General features: G+C 37.3%; 1 protein-coding gene across 3 annotated transcripts in view; it reads left to right on the top strand.

Annotated features, from left to right (window-relative positions):
• Positions 1 to 21692, top strand: part of FNIP1 (folliculin interacting protein 1) — a 134251-nt gene that overhangs the window by 101115 nt on the left and 11444 nt on the right. For all 3 annotated transcript variants that reach the window (XM_079917430.1, XM_079917431.1, XM_079917429.1), the window contains 5 exons: positions 5078 to 5224; positions 6114 to 6283; positions 9105 to 10521; positions 11333 to 11501; positions 16301 to 16498. In XM_079917430.1, coding sequence (XP_079773556.1) covers positions 5078 to 5224; positions 6114 to 6283; positions 9105 to 10521; positions 11333 to 11501; positions 16301 to 16498 — 2101 coding nt within the window. The remainder of the gene's footprint in view (positions 1 to 5077; positions 5225 to 6113; positions 6284 to 9104; positions 10522 to 11332; positions 11502 to 16300; positions 16499 to 21692) is intronic.

Below are 21692 nucleotides of genomic sequence, written 5' to 3'. Positions count from 1 at the left end.
CATGATCTATGTACTGCCACTTTTTTTTAAGTGTTTTTTGCTTTTTGTTAGTTTTTTTTTTTTTTTTTTTTTTTGCGGTACATGGGCCTCTCACTGTTGTGGCCTCTCCCGTTGCGGAGCACGGGCTCCGGACACGCAGGCTCAGCGGCCATGGCTCACGGGCCCGGCTGCTCTGTGGCATATGGGATCTTCCCGGACCAGGGCACGAACCCCTGTCCCCTGCATTGGCAGGTGGACTCTCAACCACTGCACCACCAGGGAAGCCCCTTGTTAGTGGTTTTGCAATGAAAATTGGCCCTTGAAGACATTTTTCCAATGAAGACATACAGATGGACAAGGGCACATGAAAAGATGCTTAACATCCCTAATTATTAGAGAAATGCAAATCGAAAGGGCATGGAGGTACTACCTCACACTGGTCAGAATGGCCATCATTAAAAAGTCTACAAATAACAAATGCTGGAGAGGATGTGGAGAAAAGGGAACCCTCCTACACTGTTGGTGGAATGTAAATTGGTGCACCCACTATGGAAAACAGTATGAAGTTTCTTTGAAAAAGTCAAAACAGAATTGCCATATGATCCAGGAATCCCAATTCTGGGCACATATCCAGAGAAAACTCTAATTTTGAAAAGATACATGTACCCCAATGTTCATAGCTGCACTATTCACAATAGCCAAGACGTGGAAACACCTAAATGTCCATTGACAGATGAATGGATAAAGAAGATGTGGTACATATATATACAATGGAATACTACTCAGCCATAAAAAAGAATGAAATAATGTCATTTGCAGCAACATGGATGCAATATAGATTATCATACTGAGTGAAGTAAGTCAGAAAGAGAAAGACAAATACCATGCGATAATCACTTATATGTGGAGTCTGAAATATGACACAAATGAATTTATTTACAAAACAGAAACACACAGACATAGAAAACAAACTTACGGTTACCAAAGGGGAAAGGGGGAGGGGAGGGATAAAATTCGGAGTTTGGAATTAGTAGATACACACTACTATATAAAAAATAGGTAAACAACAAGGTCCTACTGTTACATCCCAGGAAACTGTATTCAATATTGTGTGCCAGAATGGAAAAGAATATATATATATATATATATATATATATATATATATATATATATATATATAAAATGGAACCACTTTGCTGTATACTAGAAACTAACACAACATTGTAAATCAAGTATACTTCAATTAAAAAAAATTGTGCACAAGCATAGTGTTGAAATTCTGTCTAATATTTCTAAGTACAAGAAGGTTGTGATGTGCCTTATAGAGAAAAATACGTGTTAGGTGAGCTTTGTTAAGGCATGAGTCATAGTGCTGTTGGATGTGAATTCATTATTAACAAATTACCAGAATATTAAAGTGTCTTTAAACAAAAACTCACATAAAACAAGATTATGTATTGATGGATTGACAAAAATGTTGTGATCAGAGACTCACAGGAACGTAACTCTGTATTTCTCTCAGGAACAGTGATTCACAGTTCACTAATTCAGTGTTTGTGTTGACTTTATAGAACATTACTGCAAATAATGAGAAGCTGTCATACTTAATTTTTAAATTAAGTGTTTATTTATATCTAGCAGTTAGGTAATTTTTAAACTATGTGATTATTTGAAACCAGATGATTAATGAATTTCGGGTAGTTGAGAAGAGGAAGGACGTGTAGACGCAAATCCTGAAACCTAGAGAAGTTAAAAGTATGTTTAGTTAGCATTGGTGCCTGGCAGAGGTGAAGTACTTGGATTTTTACTTAGACTTCATGCGTATCAGTGAAAGCTAAATCATGTCAACAGTTTCCTGGCAACTGAAGGAGTCTTCCATTCTGTAGGGACGGACCAAGAAAAATAAAGGGTCAGATGACTGAAAATACTTGCCCTTCTTACCATTCATGGGTAGGGAATAACCATTAAAGGGGGAAGAGAGCAAGCATCATTATTTCTACATTGTTAATGACAGCGCAGAGTTGTGTCTAGTGAGAAGCACTATTGCGTAATTAATTTTTTTGCCTTCTTTGCACTTGATACACTCCAAGGTCATGGTACTTTTTTTTTTTTTTGCGGTATGCGGGCCCCTCACTGCTGTGGCCTCTCCCACTGCAGAGCACAGGCTCCGGACGTGCAGGCCCAGCGGCCACGGCCCATGGGCCCAGCTGCTCCGCGGCATGTGGGATCCTCGTGGACTGGGGCACGAACCCGTGTCCCCTGCATCGGCAGGCGGACTCTCAACCACTGTGCCACCAGGGAAGCCCCATGGTACATATTTTTAAACAGCAAAACACTATAAAGCTAATGTCCTCAGTGACCCACTATGCTAATGTTAGTGATATAACTGGCCCATGACACATAGACTTGTAGTAGACAATATTATGCTGAAGAAACTCATGGAAAATGAATTGATCAGCTTGTTCATTCATTTAATCAAAAAGTTTATTTTATTCAAAAGTACATTCACGTGGTTAAGAAGCAAAAAAATATATATACTGACAGTTCTAATAATGAAAAATAAATGAGCCCTGTCCTACCTCTCCCATCCCCATTCTTACTGCTGAAGAACATTCTCTTTTAACTCTTAAATATTCCTTTTGTTGTTTACCTCCATATTATTAAATAGTATACCTAGTGTAGCTGTTTCTTGATTTATCAGTTGTAGAGCATATTTATCTCCTGCTGTAAATTCATACCTGATCCTTGGTCCTTTTAGCCTTTCAGTATAGTTTTAGCACTATCTTGTCTTTCAACTTTGGTAAATTATCTGTATTCTCTGATAATTTATTTTCCTCTATTTTCTCTTCAATATATTTTATTAGAAACTGACACTCCTGGATTGATCTTCTATGTCTCTTTTCTTTCATGTTTTTCTTCTCTTTTTCTGACTTTATTATTTTCTATTTCCTCTGGAGTCATTTTGTGTGTGTGTGTTTCTGTCTTTCTGTTTGTGCCCCTCTTTCCTTGGAGGCTTTCTCTATATATCAATATTTTGGTTGCCCATTAAGAGTGAGAGTGAGGAACCAAAATACAGATTGGGAGTGCAGATTGGAGAACCTCACTTTAGAGCAGTGTTGCTCAACTTTTTTTCATTTTCACAGCCTGAAGGAGCATATTTAAACATTTTTCCCCATACTTGCTGCCTCTGCCATGGAATTTTAATATCACAAGATTTACTGTATATCTGTTTGTGTATTGTGAAAGATTCAAATATCAGGGAGGGTTTGGGCATGTCATTTCTCTGGGATGGTCAATTGCTACATCTGCTCTCCTATCTTTAGTTATTCTGTGGGAAAATGGGGTGGAGGGTAGGGGGGTCACCAACCATTTATGGCCCTTGAATTAGTCTCTTAGTTTATAGTCCTATATAGCTGCTGCCCTCCTTTTTAGCAGGCACTTTTGAGTCCTTAGACTCTTCTTGCTTCAGTGGGGTAAATTAGCTCCTCTTTGTACATCCCCCCGCCACCATGAGCACCATAACCCATTATCTTCCTCTACCCTAGTACTTCAGTTAACATTCTTCTCTGTGTTTTGTCTTCTAGAATTGTATTAAATCTGTAATTTTAATTTTCACTAAAGTTCCTCTTCAGTTCTATTTGTTGTAGTGATTCATTTGTTTTTAAATCATTAAGTAGTGTTCATTTGGGGCATTAGAACTGAAAGGGGATACACATTTGTGCTCAGTTTTCCATCCTATCTGGACATCTTTAACAGTCTTTAAAAAATAAGCATTTTCAATATCGCTAGTTTATATTCGTCATATTTATCTCTGTAAGATACCTGTAATTTTTTTCCATTCATTTATTTTTAAGTTCTCAGCAGTCATTTTATGCCCTACTAAAAATTCATTAATGTGACCTGTATTTGTCACTTTTATTTATGGTAATGTATCATGTTCATATTGGGTTGAGATTTAATAAAACTTGTACAAGCAACAGAATTCTTTTCCTTTTTTGAATTCTGGGTATTAGAAAATTATACTGAGGTAGGTATCAGAGCTTTGTGGAGATCTCAGAGAACTTTCTAGAGCTGTACTCTCTAATACAGTAGCCATTAGCCACATGTGGTTATTTAAATTAATTTAATTACAACTAAATAAAATTTTAAATCCAATTCCCCAGTCACACTGGCCACATTTCAGGTATTCAGTAATCACATATGGCTAGTGGCTACCATGTTGGACAGCACAGGTATAGAACATTCCTATCATTGCTAAAAGTTCTGTAAGACAGCACTATTCTAGAGAGTAGAAAGTAGGACACCATTCTGTAGCTTCTAAGAGATCGACTAGGTTCTTAAGCCCCAACTTTGCAGGAGTTGCTTCGTGTGATGAGTGTATAGGACTCTGCTGAACAGATATTAATGTAAAAGGAAAAGAATTGACATCTTAAAGGTATCCTCTAAAGCTGTTAGTAAAGAGTGCAAGTCACAAGACTAGCTATTATCTAAATAAATGCAGGAGACAGCCAGAAAAGCACTGTGATAACTGCATTAATCCTCTTTTGTGTTGATTCAAGGGAAAACTTCAGAAAATTGAGTCATATAGCATGCATATATAGTGTCCTCGTCATTCTTCAGAACTTTACTAAGGAGTCTCAGCATAGGCAATAAAATGATGCTGATAAACTGTTGTTGTGAGTGGATATTATACATAAGCTATTACCCCACTTAATATTTTTGTTTTCTATGTTGATTATTTGCAATATATTTAGGTATAGCTTATAACCTTGGAAATGTAGAACTGGAAAGGTTCTAGAAATTACCTAGTCCTTTCCTTTTATAGGTAAGGGAAACTGATGCTTAAAGCAGGGAAATAATTTACCCAAAGGCACACAGCCTTTGAGGGCGGAGCCAGTGCCAGAACCAACACATTTTGAGGTCATGTATAAAACCTTTCCCTTGGTACTATGCTGATGACAAAGAAAGAAAGACTTGATTCATTGTCTTTCTCAAAAGCTTTAATAATCTAGATGTAAGACCCAAGCCGGCAACATTATTATTAAGAGTATGTAATTCTGGGAACTATGAATTTTATAATGTATTTTCCTCTTTTTAGAACAACAATTTGTAATCTTTACACAATGCCACGAATTGGAGAGCCTGTCTGGCTTACAATGATGTCGGGGACTCCAGAAAAGAACCAGCTTTGCCATCGTTTCATGAAGGAGTTCACTTTTCTAATGGAAAATGCTTCCAAAAATCAGTATGGCCCGCCCTTCCTCCCTCCCTCCCTTCCTTCCCTTAACTATCTTAGCTATTGTTTACTATAACTAGATATCTAGATTGTGATCAAGTTCAAGTACAAAGGTGAAAGAATTAATCATTATCTTTGGAATTATTTCATATTATTAATGAGCAAGACAGAATTATAAAAGATAACTAAGATAATTACAAGACAGGGTATGGAAGAAGACCAAAGAACCTTATGAATGAGAAACAGTAAAAATGTCTTTAATTGTGTGTTAAATTAAAATTCCTGACATCTTACAGAACTCTGTGAGGCTTCCCATTTTTCGTGAATTGTATCCATGAATGCGGTTTCATTCTATAGAAAAGAAGTTTAAAAATATATAGGGAAGTGCCAGGATTCCAATAATACATTTTTAGTGTGGTACTTTATCATATTGTTTTCTTTTAATCATCAAATTCTTAGAATCTAGATGAGTAATTTGGGTGTTTTTATTCTCTTTGATGGTAAACAAAGTTTTCTTAATACGTTCCTTCATTATCCTTTTCAGTAATTTGGATATGTATAGACTTCCTGGTTGATTCATTCATATATGTGTATTTTAAACACTGAAAAGAATCCATAGTTTCTCAAGTAAAATGGCATTTTTGTTTTTTAATTATGAGTAGAAATAGCTCCTTGTGAATGCTGTCTTTATTTTAAGGATTTTTCTTTTAACTCCTACCCAACCAAAAAAATTTATTAACTTTTGTTTTCATCCTGGTGATATACCTATCCTTCCTTCTATCCTCTCGTTTTTTATGATGTTTGGCCATGTACCCTCTCTGCTTTATTCTGTCACTGAATTTTGCTTGAGGTTTTATGAAAGCAGATTAGAATCTGATAGGATGAATTTTGTTTTCAGATTCTTGCCAGCACTCATTACTGCAGTTCTGACCAATCATCTTGCCTGGGTTCCAACAGTCATGCCAAATGGACAGCCACCTATAAAAATATTTTTAGAAAAACATTCCTCTCAGAGTGTGGACATGTTGGCAAAGACTCATCCGTATAACCCACTTTGGGCACAACTGGGTATGTATTCTGAAAACCCTTACATTTATGCATTATACTTAGACTTTTGTGTAACTGTCTGGAGTTACTTTATGGCAAAAATAAATAGAGAAAAATTAAGTGCTCTCTTTTCCCCCTTCCTTTCTAAAGCATTTCTTCCTTACTTGTTATTTCATAACTGCTAAATTGTGTTATCTCCATCTTATGTTTACTATCATTCCTTATAGTGACCTGCAGCTGGAACAAAAGGAGCAGGATGATGGCTGGTTTATTAGTAACTTCAGGGTCTTCAGGGTGTTTTGTGTTAGGTACTTTGCCTAGAAAGAATGAATCAACAAAGTCACCTATGATCGCTAGAATAAATCTGTTTAACTGAGAAGCAGTCATTGAGGTTTCCATTGTTCCACCTTTGTTTGTTGAGTAATTTTTGAAAATCTTTCTCTTAGTGCTTGGTACCCCACTAAATAAATGGGTAACAGGAGAGAGGGGTTAGTTGATGAGTTGACAGTTATTAGGAAGTCAGTGTAGCATGGTGCTTAAATTTAAGCATAGGCTGTGGAGTCAGGCAGACCATGTTTGAATCACAGTTTCCCTATTTATAAAGTGGGGATAATAGTAAATAGTACAGGGAGTTCCCTGGTGGTTTAGTGGTTAGCATTGGGTGCTTTCACTGCCTTGGCCCGGGTTCAGTCCCTAGTTGGGGAACTGAGATCCCACAAGCCGTGCAGTGTGGCCGAAAAGTAAAATAAAATAAATAGTAAATACTTCATAATGTGAAAAGTAAATGAGATACTGTGAGAACAGTGCTTAGGACAGTGGCTGGTAAATGTAGTTGCTGTTACTCCAGCTCTTAGTCTATTGCTATTTGGTGATGTGGGGAGGAGTATGGTGAGAATGTTTTGGTGACCTGGTAGAAACTTAAACTTCCCTTAGGTTGTTATGGTGAGTGAGCTTGCCAGGCAGATTGTAATGTGGCTTATTAATTCATATAACCAACCAATGTCCCTCTCTCATTCCTACTCTTTCTGTTTCTTCTCTCCCTCCCTCCCTTTCCTCCCTCCTTTTCCTTTCTATATATATTTTGATATATATGTCAAAATGTATATGCCTCTGAAACCATCACCAAAATCAAGATGGTGAACATATTCATCACTACAAAAGTTTCCTCATGCCCTTTGTAATCCCTCCCTCCTATTCCTCCCTACTCTGCCTGTTCACTGTTCCTTATACTCAGGTAGCCACTGGTCTGCTTTCTGTCACTGTAGATTAGTTTGTATTTTCTAGACCTTTATATAGATGGAATCATACACTTAAGTGCTTTTGTTTGGTCTGAGTTCTTTCATTCAACATAATTATTTTGAGATTCACCTATGTTGTATGTATTAATAGTTCATTCCTTTTTAATGCTATGTAGTATTTCATTGTATGAATATTAATTTACCTTTTTTCAAACCAAGTAATTCAGTAGGTTTTTTTTTTAATTTGAACATTTCAAATCTGTTTTCAATTCTACAGTCATTTATTGAATGCACAATATATCTAAGGCTCTGTGCAAAGAACCCTGGAGGGTATAAAGATGAATGATATCTAGTCCTTGCCTTTAAGAAGTGACAGTCTTATACTGTAGGTAAAGTATATGTGGACAATAATGATAATTCAAATAGGAACTATAAGAAATGAAAAGTTTAGTGGGAGTTCAATTAGGGAAGCTTACTTTTGTCCAAGGGAGGATGCTTGGGTGGGAAACTTTGGACTGGCAGAGATACAGAGGGAAGGGAAAGTACATAGCATGAGTAAAGGGGTCTAGGTGTTAAAAGTGCTGAGCACATTCAGGGGTCCAGTTTAAGTGGGACTTTGGGTGAATAAAGGTAAAATAGGGAAACTATCAGAAGATAAACCTGGAAAAGTAAAGTGGAACCAGTCATGAAAGACTCATTTACCATACCAAAGCAGTTTCAATTTATTTGGTTGTTAGTGGAAACCTTGGGAGTAGTTTTGAACAGTGGCATGATGGTACTAGAGCCAGTTTCTTAGCCAGAGGAGAAAATTATCTTAGTACAGTCTGTGGTATATTATTTGAGACCTATTTATGTTTGTTCCTTTAAAAAGTATGGGGTTCTTATAAAGTAAAAATAGAGATTCTTTAAATGGGTATACTGACAACTTGCAAAACTTGAATTAGATCCCTCTCCTCCTTTTTTAAATGTAATGGCTCTACATGTGTAATATGGATAACAGAAGTGAAAATGAATCACAGGGCTAAATGTGTTGCCCTTTTGGGTCTATCCTGAGTACCCAACCCTCTAGGGAATGGAATGGAAAGGAAAATGGGCTTTTAAAAACACGGGAGCTAAGGTGAGGTCTTTGGTAGGGCAGCAACCGGCGAAGTTCAGGAATATGATTTAAATCAAGGAAGTTTAAGTGTGTGATGTGACTACTTCAGCTCTGTTCCATTTCACTACTACTCCTTTCCTCTCCTTGGTCCCCAGCATATGTGCTTTTGCACATAATACTTCAGTCAGTACTCCTCCACCCATATAAAGTGCTCTACAAGGGGACTGGCACAGAGCATGTTCTTGGTGACTTTCACAACTGTTTGCTATGGTTTCAGCACCTTATTAGCAGCTGCTTAAGGAGGAAGGTAGAAAGCCTATCCATTCACCATTCTCTTTGGTTAAGACCATTCATCTCATCCTAGTCCTGAATAATCACTAACCTATTAAGGAACCAAGAGTAAAATCTGAACTACCCCTCATAAAATAATAGTGGGTTTCTGATAATTGAAAATAGCCTGCTTAGTATGAGTAGAGGATGTGTCCATTAACTGATTTTTCCATTTCAGGAGACTTGTATGGCGCTATTGGCTCTCCTGTACGGTTAGCAAGGACTGTGGTAGTTGGTAAACGACAAGACATGGTCCAGAGGCTGCTTTATTTTCTTACTTACTTCATAAGATGCTCTGAACTTCAAGAAACCCATCTTTTAGAAAATGGAGACGATGAAGCCATTGTTATGCCAGGCACAGTAATTACAACCACTTTAGAGAAAGGTGAAATCGAAGAATCTGAGTACGTGCTTATTACAATGCATAGAAACAAAAACAGTTTGCTCTTTAAAGAGTCAGAAGAAACAAGGACTCCTAATTGTAGCTGTAAATATTGCAGTCGTCCACTCCTTGGGCAAAATATAGAGAATGTTTTGCGACAAGAGAGAGAAGATATTCAAAACAGCTCTAAGGAGCTGCTAGGAAATTCAAACGAGTGCCGAATGATTTCTCCTTCTTCTGACTGCCAAGAAGAAAATGCTGTTGATGTTAAACAGTGCAGAGATAAATTAAGAACTTGCCTTGACACCAAGTTAGAAACAGTTGTTTGCACAGGATCTGCTCCAGTGGACAGATGTGCATTGTCAAAGTCAAGCTTAGAGCCTGCAGAGGAGTCATGGCAGAGTGAGGAATTGCTAGATTCAGGTAATCACACAGGTAAAGTGTTCAGATCCACAGGAATGGTTGTGGAAAAAAAACCTCCAGATAAACTTGTGACAGCTGCATTTTCTTGTGAGGCAACCCAAACAAAGGTTACTTTCTTGATTGGGGATTCTATGTCACCCGACTCAGATACTGAACTCCGGAGTCAGGCAGTAGTGGATCAGATTACCAGGCATCACACCAAATCACCGAAGGAGGAAAGAGGGGCTGTTGATCAGCATCAAGAAACTGCACAAACAGCTAAATCTGGAGAGCCTGATATACTGAACATGGTATCTGGAGAGCCCTGTGAACTTTCCTGCTGGAATCATTCAGACCCCGAAAGCATGAGCTTATTTGATGAATATTTTAATGATGATTCAATTGAAACCAGGACTATTGATGATATTCCAGTTAAAACAAGTACAGACAGTAAAGAACACTGCTGTATGTTAGAGTTTTCAAAAAGATTTTATACAAAAAATAGCAAACAGAGCAATGAATTTTGCAAATGTGTAGGAACAGTTCACCAAGATTCATGTAAAACCTGCTTTCCTCAGCAAGACCAAAGAGATACACTCTCCATTCTTGTCCCCCATGGGGATAAAGAGAGTTCAGAGAAAAAAGTTGCTGTGGGAGCTGAATGGGACATTCCAAGAAATGAAAGTTCAGATAGTGCCCTTGGGGATAGTGAAAGTGAAGATACAGGTCATGATGTGACTAGACAAGTAAGCAGTTATTATGGAGGAGAGCAAGAAGATTGGGCAGAAGAAGATGAGATACCTTTTCCTGGGTAAGTACGAAGTTTTAGCCTTTTATAGAACCTATAAAAATATGTACCATTCTTTTGTTTAGCTCATCTCTGAAAGTTGGTAGTAGCTAATATAAAAGAAGAGACCATTGTTCTGGACAAATACTCTTTTATTATCACATGCTCCTACTTAGAAGAAGGATTAAAGGCTAAGCCCCACAGGTGCCCCAGAAAAGCTTTGTGAAGGCATTAGAGAAAAGTTGTGTTGGTGTGTGGGAGATGGCTTACTGCCTAGGAGTTTTCATTTAGCAGTGAGTTATGCTGCCCAGAAAGGACCTGTGCTGAGCCTGACAACTAGGGAGAGGTAATCGCTGAGAGAAGGTAGGAAATAGCTGTTAGAAATAAGTTTGGAAATAAGAGGAAAGCATAGAATGGATACTCTTGGTCAAGAATACAAGGAAAAGATTCATACATGAGAAATGTTATATACCAAGCTTTGGGTTTGTGAGTTATTTATACTTGGTTTTGGATGATGGTTTCCATAATTTGATTGTATTAAGAATGTGTTACATACACAAGGGACAGCATTCCTAAAGTCTGTTATGAAAGATTTATGTTCACCTCATTACAGAGTTGTCCATTACAGACCCTTTTTGGATAGGAAGGAGTATTTTGTGGTCTCATTGAGCCCTTAAGCCAGTTTTTATTTAAGGATGATTTTACTATTAGTATATTTTATAAAGAATGATGATACTGGAAATGTGGACTAGTAGAGTCCAATTTTTTGTGTGTGTGTTGGTAAAATATATTTATTACTGATTAGGTATGCCTTCTTTTGGAACTTTTCTTGCAGGTCAAAGTTAATTGAAGTGAGTGCTGTTCAGCCCAATATTGCCAACTTCGGGAGGTCCTTGTTGGGTGGCTACTGCTCTTCTTATGTGCCTGACTTTGTTCTTCAAGGAATTGGGAATGATGAGAGGCTCCGTCAGTGTTTAGTGTCAGATTTGTCTCATGCTGTGCAGGTAAGTGACCTTCACTGCTCTTAAATTTATTTAGGACGAACTCTGTTAACCAGTATAACCCAAAATTGCCTTATTTTTGGTAACACTTCAGTGTGTAATACAATTGTTGTTCTCTAAATCCATTACTTTATATGCAAAAACCTGCATGTTTGTACCTGTCATTGTGAAAGCAAGTAGAGAGTTCCAGGAATCTATCAAACTGGAAATCAGAAAATACTGTACGTATTCATAGATGTTCATCACTAGGTTATTTATAATTTCAAAATATTGCAAATGCTTAAATGTGAATGGAATTAATTTTCATTGCTGGTATATAGTACAATTGATTTTTGTATATTGCTGTTGTATCCTGCCACTTTGATGAACTCTTTTATTAGTTCTCATAGTTTTTTTGTGTGGATTCTTTAAGATTTTCTACATACAGGCTCATGTTATCTTCCTTTCCAGTCTGGATGCCTCTTTTTCTTTTTCTTGCCTGATCGTACAGGCTAGAACCTTCAGTACAGTGTTGCATTGAAGTGCTGATAGTGGACATCCTTGTTTTGTTCCTTTTCTTAGGGGGAAAACATTGAGCCTTTAATTATTAAGCATGATGTTAGCTGTTAGATTCTTATAAGATGCTCTTTATCAGGTGGATAAAGTTCCCTTCTATCCCTAGTGTTTTGAGTTTTCTGTCCCCCACGCCCTTAAATCATGAATGAGTGTGGGTTTTTGTCAAATACTTTTTCTGTGTCTATTGAAATGATCGTGGGTTTTTCTTCTTTAAACTGTTAATGTGATAGATTACATTGATGGATTTTTAGATGTTAATCCAATCTTTGTATTCCTAGGTGGGAAAAAACCCACTTGGTCATGGTATATAGTACTCATATAGCATATGAGTTGACTTTTGTGTATGGTGTAAGATAGTGGTCCAGTTTCATTCTTTTGCAATGTGGCTGTTCAGTTTTTTTTTTATTAATTAATTAATTTATTTATTTTTGGCTGTGTTGGGCCTTCTTTGCTGTGCGTGGGCTTTCTCTAGTTGTGGCGAGCGGGGGCTACTTTTCGTTGTGGTGTGCGGGCTCCTCATTGTGGTGGCTTCTCTTGTTGTGGAGCATGGGCTCTAGGCACGCAGGCTTCAGTAGCTGCAGCATGCCGGCTCAGTAGTTGTGGCTCCCAGGTTCTAGAATGCAGGCTCAGTAGTTGTGGTGCAAGGGCTTAGGTGCTCCACGGCATGTGGGATCTTCCCAGACCAGGGCTCAAACCTGTGTCCCCTGCATTGGCAGGCGACTTCTTAACCACTGTGCTACCAGGGAAGTCCCTGTTCAGTTTTTTAAGCACCATTTATTGAAGAAACTGTCCTTCCTCCATTGTATATTCTTGGGTCCTTTGTCATAAGTTAATTGAGCATATATACATGGGTTTATTTCTGTGTTCTCTATTCTCTGTTGCTCAACTTTTAAAACAACTTTTCTTCATTTTATTGTTATAAATAACACTGATACTCTTGCTGTGTTTTATGAATTTAAGATGATTTCTTTAGGCTAGATTCCCAGAAATGAAGTTACTGTCCAGTTTTTAAGATTAGAAGTATTTTCATGTTCTTGTTACATGTTTTGTAGTTTCTTTTCCAAAAGACAATACTAGTTTGAACAGCAGTTTGTAATGTCCCTAAAACCTGTTCCCTTTACAACATTGGGGTTCGCTCTCTTCTTTTAAAAAAAAGAAAACTGGCTAGTTTTGAGGAAGGTACACTGAAGTTGATTTGGTACATTTTGAGTTTAAAAGTGCATTCTGCAAGGCCATGTTTGAATGCCTAGAAGGCAACTGAAAAAATCAGGTTTTATAATGTGGTGGAAATCTAGGAGTATCTGCTAGAGAGGAGATACTTAAGGATTTGGGAGTTTATGTATTGAGATTCTGGAAATGCCTGGGAGAGAAAAAGGGCTGGTAGGATTGTGGATACATTCGTATTGTAGAAGTTATGGAACTCAGAGAAAAAGGTTTAAAAAATATTAAGCTTTAGATTCACTGAATTTAGGTTCATATGAATTCCCATTCATGTACTTTAGATTCATATGAATTCCCATTCATATACTTCCTATTTTGTGACTTGGAAGTATTTGAGGCTGGATACAAACTTAGTATTGTGGAGGTGACTACTATAATATGTCAGTTGAGAATATGCTCCCGTGGGGTGTAGGCTGTTTTTTCCAGAAGTTGATGATGAAGTGAAAGAACTGAAATTGGTTCAATTGAAATTTTATCCAATTAGGACATTGCTTATAATAATCCATTGTGTGAAAACAAGCAATTTCAGAATGAATGACTGGCACTGCCCCCTTTTTTCTTTAACAGCTCCTAAAGTGAGTTTGATTTAGATTATTTCTAATCTCAAACTTGGGATTTAGACCCTTCTTTCTTGGGAAACTACTGATGTGGGCTCATTTTCCTTTTTCTTACCAAAAAAATAGCTTTTAAAATCTTAGCCACGTGACTTTTTGATTGAGGAGCTATAAAGTTAATTTCTAAAGTGCTTTTTAACCCTTTAAAGTAAAAGGTGTAGTTCATAGCAGTTTCCCCATTATCGGTTTAGACATTTCCTTGTGAGGATAGTAGATGAACACCCATCATAATTCTCATCTCCTAAAGATGCCCACTGCTTCTGAAAGTAGTATCTTCCTTTAACAGTTTGTTTTCCACTTTAATTATTTGATCATATCTCCTGTCTTATTTTTCTTTTATAATCACAGAGGTAGTTATGTTAAATATATATTCACTATTGTTTCTTAAAAAAGTAAGATATACCTTACATCTTTAGGTATATATACCCTTTCCAAAATTATGTTTCAGTAATGAAGTTGACGAATAGAAAAATGTTATATCCTTGGTAAGAGTTGAATAAGAAATATTTAAGTACGATTTTATAAAAACAAATATAAAGTTTAGAGTTCCATGGAAAGTCTTCACAATGTATCTTTCCACGCTTCTTACTTGCCATTCTCTTCTTCCCCACTTCTCCGTATCATTTTTCACAAATTTGGTTACATCCATCTACTTCTATCTTCGAGTCTTCTCATGATATTCCCTGTTACAGAATCATCCATATTCCTCTCCCATTTTTCGCTAAGAATCCTAAGAATCGGTAAGAATCCTAAGAATCGCTAAGAATCAGTGTCATATCCCTATGTCCCTTCCACTGTGTAACTACCAGTCACACAGAACCCACTCTTGCCCTCCTCTGGTACCACAGCACTTGGTTACTATTTTGTCTATTATGCAAGTATTTTCATAGCCACATGTATTTATCTCCCTCATAAGACTGTGAGCTCCCTTCTCTTTGTTTCCTTAGCATTGAGCAAAAAGCTTTATTCAAAGTGGTTATTAACTGGGCAAAGGGATATCCTTTGGGGGTGCCAAACTTGGGTTTATCCAGGAATAAACTTACATTCTTGCTATGAAATTTTAGTAATAGTAAAAGTTATAAAGGAAAAAGGCCATTGGGTTCAAGATTGTAGTTTATATTTCAGTCTTATTGTTGTTAATTCATTTGTCCAGTGGTGAAGAAATCCTTACCTTTCCAAATACAAAAAAAAATTAAAGTATTGAGCATTTCTTTCTTATGGTGGTGCTGTGTACTTAATTGTCATTTTTGGCCTTTGTGTGTAAACTGTGGGAAACCAAGGGCACAGCCATATGCCTGTGGTCCTTTTATCCGTGTATGTGAGTTAAAAATTTTTTTTTCACTATGTGTTAAATTTTCTAATTATAAAAGTATCCTTTAGGTGAATGCTTCTGATAGAAATTTAAACAATATATACAAAGCAAAAAGTAAAAATCCTTCTTCATACTCTTAATATTCCATACTTCTTCACAAAGATCTTTATGATAGTTTGATTTGAGTATTTTCATTCTTTTTTCTATACATTTGCATTTAGATATAGATGGTAAATTTTTTTTTTTTAAATATTTATTTATTTATTTTGGCTGTGGTGGGTCTTAGTTGTGGCATTCGGACTCTTAGTTGCAGCATTTATGCGACATCTAGTTCCCTGACCAGGGATCAAACCCAGGTCCCCTGCATTGGGAGTGCAGAGTCTTACCCACTGGACCACTAGGGAAGTCCCCTGATTTTTAAAAACATAATTGGGATATAATGTGTATGTGTGTGTGTGTGTGTGTGTGTAGTGACTTTTTTTTTTTCCATTTAACCATGTATCCTGGAGAGACATGTTAGTACCTGTTGATTTGTCTCCTTTTGAACGGTTATATCCATACTCTGGATATACATCTGTAAAAAAGAAAAAACCTGGCATACGTAGCCAGGAAGGGATAATCAAGGGATAGCCTCTGAGGTGCTCAAGGAAATTAATGCCTGACTGGATGGGGTAGTTAGCACAGAACCTTATCATTGACTTCTTCATATGAATTTATTTCCTACTGATTTTTAAAATATTTAGCTCTCTCAAGGTAAAAACATTTTCTTTCAGTTGCCTGGCACATAGTTGGCACTCAGTAAATTTTTTGAATGAATGAATGATCAAAATACTGGTGAAATTCAAGTTCTGGATTAAAGAATACAAAGTTCTGGTAATGAACCTCTACCTATGATGACTTCTGTAAAATATCTCAGGGTATTTGTTATTAAGTTACTTTACTATTTCACTCTTCACTGTCAAGGTTTCTTTGGCAGTAGCTCTCAGAATTTCATATTCTTTTATTTTGTTTTTGTCTAGTATCTCTTCCTTGCCCATCCCATTAACATTATCTTTGAAAACTTTATTTATCATAAGATGATGTCTTCTTTTTTTCCCCAGCATCCAGTATTGGATGAACCAATAGCAGAAGCTGTCTGTATTATAGCAGATATGGATAAATGGACTGTTCAAGTGGCCAGTAGCCAGAGACGAATGACAGATAATAAATTGGGAAAGGAAGTGTTGGTTTCCAGTCTTGTTTCCAATCTGCTTCATTCCACTCTTCAGCTTTATAAGCATAACTTGTCTCCAAATTTTGTAAGTATCTGTAAGGCTTGAATTACTGTGAGCACTGTGATAGCTAACTTAACCCTATTGTTATGTATGTGCCTACATTGAATACTACTGTTAGCTTCATCATTGTTTTCCTGAAAGAAGGTGTTATGGACTGAATGTTTCTGTTCCCCTAAAATCCATATTTTGAAGCCATAACTCCCCAGTGTGATGGCCTTTGGGAGTTAATTAGGGTTAGATTAGATCATTAGAGTGGGGCCTTCATGATCGGATTAGTGGCCTTAGAAGAAAAGGAAGAGAGAGATTGTGCTCTCTCTACCATGTGAGGACGCAGGAAGAAGGCAGCCATCTACTAGCCAGGAAGAGAGTTCTCACTAACACTCAGCCATGCTGGCACCCTGATCTGATCTCAGACTTCCAGTCTCCAGAACTGGGAGAAAATAATTTTCTGTTATTTAAGCCATTGAGTCTGTGGTACTTTGTTGTTGCAGCCCAAGCTGACTAAGACAGAAAGGGATGTGTACGTGTCTATATAGTCTGTGATTTCAGCAGCCAGAATTTAGTGCCTTACTTAGTATCATGTGAGGTATGGCAATGCAACATCCCTAAGCTCTGTGCAGAATGCCAGTGAATTCTATATCCTCATTTTTGTGTTAGGACTTTGGATGATTGCTCTTTGTAACACTGGTAACCTCTTACTGAAGACATCATTTCCAACTTTCAAGATTCTTTCCTTTTCTTGTTAGGAGAACTATAATATAGCATAGTTAAAAACCTTTGTAGATCAACATGACAAAGGCCATATATGACAAACCCACAGCTGACATTATACTCAGTGGTAAAAGACTAAAAGTTTTACCCCTAAGAACAGGGACAAGACATGGATGCTCACCTCCACCACTTTTATTCAACATAGTATTGGAAAGTTGTAGCGAGAGCAGTTAGGCAAGAAAAAGAAACAAAAGGCATCCAAATTGGAAAGGAAGAAGTGAAATTATCTCTGCTTGCAAATATGATCTTATATGTAGAAAACTTAAAGATTCCACCAAAAAAACCCTGAAAGAGCTAATAGATGAATTCAGCAAAGATGCAAGATAAATCAGCATGCAAAGATAGTTGCATTCCCATAAGCTAGGAATGAACAATCTTGAAGAGGAAATTAAGAAAGCACTTACAATAACATTAAAAGAATAATTACTTAGGAATAAATTTAACCAAGGAGGCAAAAGACTTGTACACTGAAAACTACAAAACATCTCTGAAAGAAGTTAAAGACATAAATAAATGAAAGACATCTCATATTCATGGTTTGTAAGACTTAGTATTATTAAGATGATAGTACTGAGATGAAGTTGGAGGACTCACACCTCCTAATTTTAAAACTTAATACAAAATGACAGTAATCAAAACAGTGTGATACTAGCATAAGGACAGACATAAAGACGAATAGAATATAGTATCCCCAAAATAAACCCTCACATAATATGGTCAGTTGGTTTTTGACAAGGAAGCCAAGACTGTTCAAAGGGGAAACAAGTCTTTTCAAAAAATCATGCTGAGAAAACTGGATATATACATGCAAAAGAATGAAGTTGAATGCTTACTTTATTATGCCATATACAAAAATGAACTCAAGCTTAAATCTAAACTTAAACCTAAGCTCAAGTACTAAAACTATAAAACTCTTTAAAGAAAACATAGGGGGACTTCCCTGGTGGCGCAGTGGTTGAGAGTCCGCCTGCCAATGCAGGGGACACGGGTTTGTGCCCCGGTTCAGAAAGATCACACGTGCCGCAGAGCGGCTGGGCCCATGAGCCATGGCCACTGGACCTGTGTGTCCGGAGCCTGTGCTCCGCAACGGGAGAGGCCAGAACAGTGAGAGGCCCGCGTACCGCAAAAAAAAAAAAAAAGAAAACATAGAGGATAATTTTCGTGATATTGTATTTAGCAGTGATTCCTTGGAGGTGCCATCGAAAGTACAGGCAATATGGGCGTCCGGAGCCTGTGCTCCGCAGCGGGAGAGGCCGCAGCAGTAAGAGGCCCGCGTACCGCCAAAGAAAAAAAAGCACAGGCAATAAAGGGAAAAATAGATAAATTGGGACTTCAGCAAACTTAAAAACTTCTGTGTATCAAAGGACACTATCAACAGAGTGAAGACAATTGACAGGAGAAAATATTTGCTAATCATATATCTGAAAAGAGATTGATATCCAGAATACATAGAGAACTCCTACAGTTCAACAACAGCAAAGAAACTACTCAAGAATAGCCAAAGCAATCTTGAGAAAGCAAAACGGAGCTGGAGGAATCAGGCTCCCTGACTTCAGACTATGCTACAAAGCTACAGTAATCAAGACAGTATGGTACTGGCACAAAAACAGAAATATAGATCAATGGAACAGGATAGAGAGCCCAGAGATAAACCCACACACATATGGTCACCTTATCTTTGATAAAGGAGGCAAGAACATACAATGGAGAAAAGACAGCCTCTTCAATAAGTGGTGCTGGGAAAACTGGACAGCTACATGTAAAAGAATGAAACTAGAACACTCCCTAACACCATACACAAAAATAAACTCCAGATGGATTAAACTCAAAATGTAAGGCCAGACACTATAAAACTCTTAGAGAAAAACATAAGCAGAACACTCTATGACATAAATCACAGCAAGATCCTTTTTTGACCCAACTCCTAGAGAAATGGAAGTAAAAACAAAAATAAACAAATGGGATCTAATGAAACCTAAAAGCTTTTGCACAGCAAGGGAAACCATCAACAAGACAAAAAGACAACCCTCAGAATGGGAGAAAATATTTGCAGATGAAGCAACTGACAAAGGATTAATCTCTAAAATTTACAAGCAGCTCATGCAGCTCAATATCAAAAAACAAACAACCCAATCCAAAAATGGGCAGAAGACCTACGTAGACATTTCTCCAAAGAAGATATACAGATTGCCAAAACACATGAAAGAATGCTCAACATCAGTAATCATTAGAGAAATGCAAATCAAAACTACAATGAAGTATCACCTCACACCAGTCAGAATGGCCATCATCAAAATATCTAGAAACAATAAATGCTGGAGAGGGTGTGGAGAAAAGGGAACCCTCTTGTACTGTTGGTGGGAATGTAAATTGATGCAGCCACTATGCAGAACAGTATGGAGGTTCCTTAAAAAACTAAAAACAGAACTACCATATGACCCAGCAATTCCACTACTGGGCATATACCCTGAGAAAACCATAATTCAAAAAGAGTCATGTAGCACAGTGTTCATTGCAGCTCTATTTACAATAGCCAGGACATGGAAGCAACCTGCGTGTCCATTGACAGATGAATGGATAAAGAAGTTGGGGATCCCATATATACAATGGAATATTACTCAGCCATAAAAAGAAATGAAATTGAGTTATTTTTAGTGAGCTGGATGGACCTAGAGTCTGTCATACAGAGTGAAGTAAGTCAGAAAGAGAAAAACAAATACTGTATGCTAACACATACATATGGAATCTAAAAAAAAAAAAATGGTTATGAAGAACCTAGGGGCAGGACAGGAATAAAGACACAGACCTACTAGAGAATGGACTTGAGGACATGGGAAGGGGGAAGGGTAAGCTGGGATGAAGTCAGAGAGTGGCATGGACTTACATATACTACCTAATGTAAAATAGGTAGCTAGTGGGAAGCAGCTGCATAGCACAGGGAGATCAGCTTGGTGATTTGTGACCACCTAGAGGGGTGGGATAGGGAGGGTGAGAGAGAGATGCAAGAGGGAGGAGATATGGGGATATATGTATATGTATAGCTGATTCACTTTGTTATAAAGCAGAAAGTAACACACCATTGTAAAGCAATTATACTCCAATAAAGATGTTAAAAAAAAAAGCTCAAAAAATAGGCAGAGGACTTGAGTAGACATTTCTAAGAAGATATACAAATAGTCAATAAGCACATGAGAGAATGTTCAACATCCATTAGTCATTAGGAAAATGCAAATCAAAGCCACAGTGAGATACCACTTCACACCGATAAGGATGGGTGTGATCAAGCAAACCCTGAAAATAAAAAGTATTGGATGCGGAGAAATTGGAAGCCTTGTGTGTTGCTGGTGGGAATCTAAAGTGGTGCAGCTGCTGTGGAAAACAGTTTGGCAGTTCCTCAAAAAGTTTAACATTGCATTGTCATGTGGTCCAGCAAGTCTTTTTCTAGGTTTATAATCAAAATAACTGAAAGCAGGGACTGGGACAATTGTATGGTAATGTTCACAGCAGTATTAACTTGCAGTAGACAAAATTGGAAACAACTCGTGTCCATCAACAAATGATGTGTAATACATAGAATGGAATACTTCAGCCATAAAGAGGAATGAAATTCTTTTTTTTTTTTTTTTTTTTTAAATATACATATTACCACGTCTGTCCCTGGCGGGTCTTAGTTTTATTTTATTTTATTTTTCTTCACATCTTTATTGGAGTGTAAATGCTTTACAATGTTGTGTTTGTTTCTGTTGTACAACAAAGTGAATCAGCTATATGTATACATATATCCCCATATCTCGTCAGAAAGAGAAAAACAAATGTATGCTAATGCATATATATGGAATTTTAAAAAGCAGTACCAGTGAACCTAGTGGCAGGGCAGGAATAAAGACACAGACATAGAGAATGGACTTGAGGGCATGGAGACATGGGGGAAGGGGAAGCTGGGATGAAATGAGAGAGTAGCACTGACATATACACACTACCAAACGTAAAATGGATGGCTATTGGGAAGCTGCCGCACAGCACAGGGAGATCAGCCCGATGCTTTGTGACAACCTAGAGGAATGAAATTCTGATACATGATACAACATGGATGGAACGTTACAGTAAGTGAAACAAGCAAAATACAAAAGGACAGATATTGTGTGGTCCCACTTACATTAGGTATCTATAATAGGCACATTCATAGAAACAGAAAGTAGATAGAGGTTCCCAGGGGTGGTGGGAAGGAGGGCATGAAGGGTTACTGTATACTGGGTACAGAGTTTCTATTTGGGATAATGAAAAAAAGTTCTGGAAGCGGATAGTGATGATGGTGCACAACATTGCGAATGTACTTAAATGCCATTGAATTGTATACCTAAAAATGGGTAGTGTGGTAAATTGTGTGTGTGTGTATATATATATGGATGAATTTTATTATAAACATTTTATAGATTTTTTTTTCGCT

This window comes from Stenella coeruleoalba, assembly GCF_951394435.1.
Source record: "Stenella coeruleoalba genome assembly, chromosome: 3".
Classification (NCBI taxonomy): Eukaryota; Metazoa; Chordata; class Mammalia; order Artiodactyla; family Delphinidae; genus Stenella; species Stenella coeruleoalba.
Note: the sequence above shows the minus strand (reverse complement) of the source record. Positions and strands in the feature narration are given on the sequence as shown.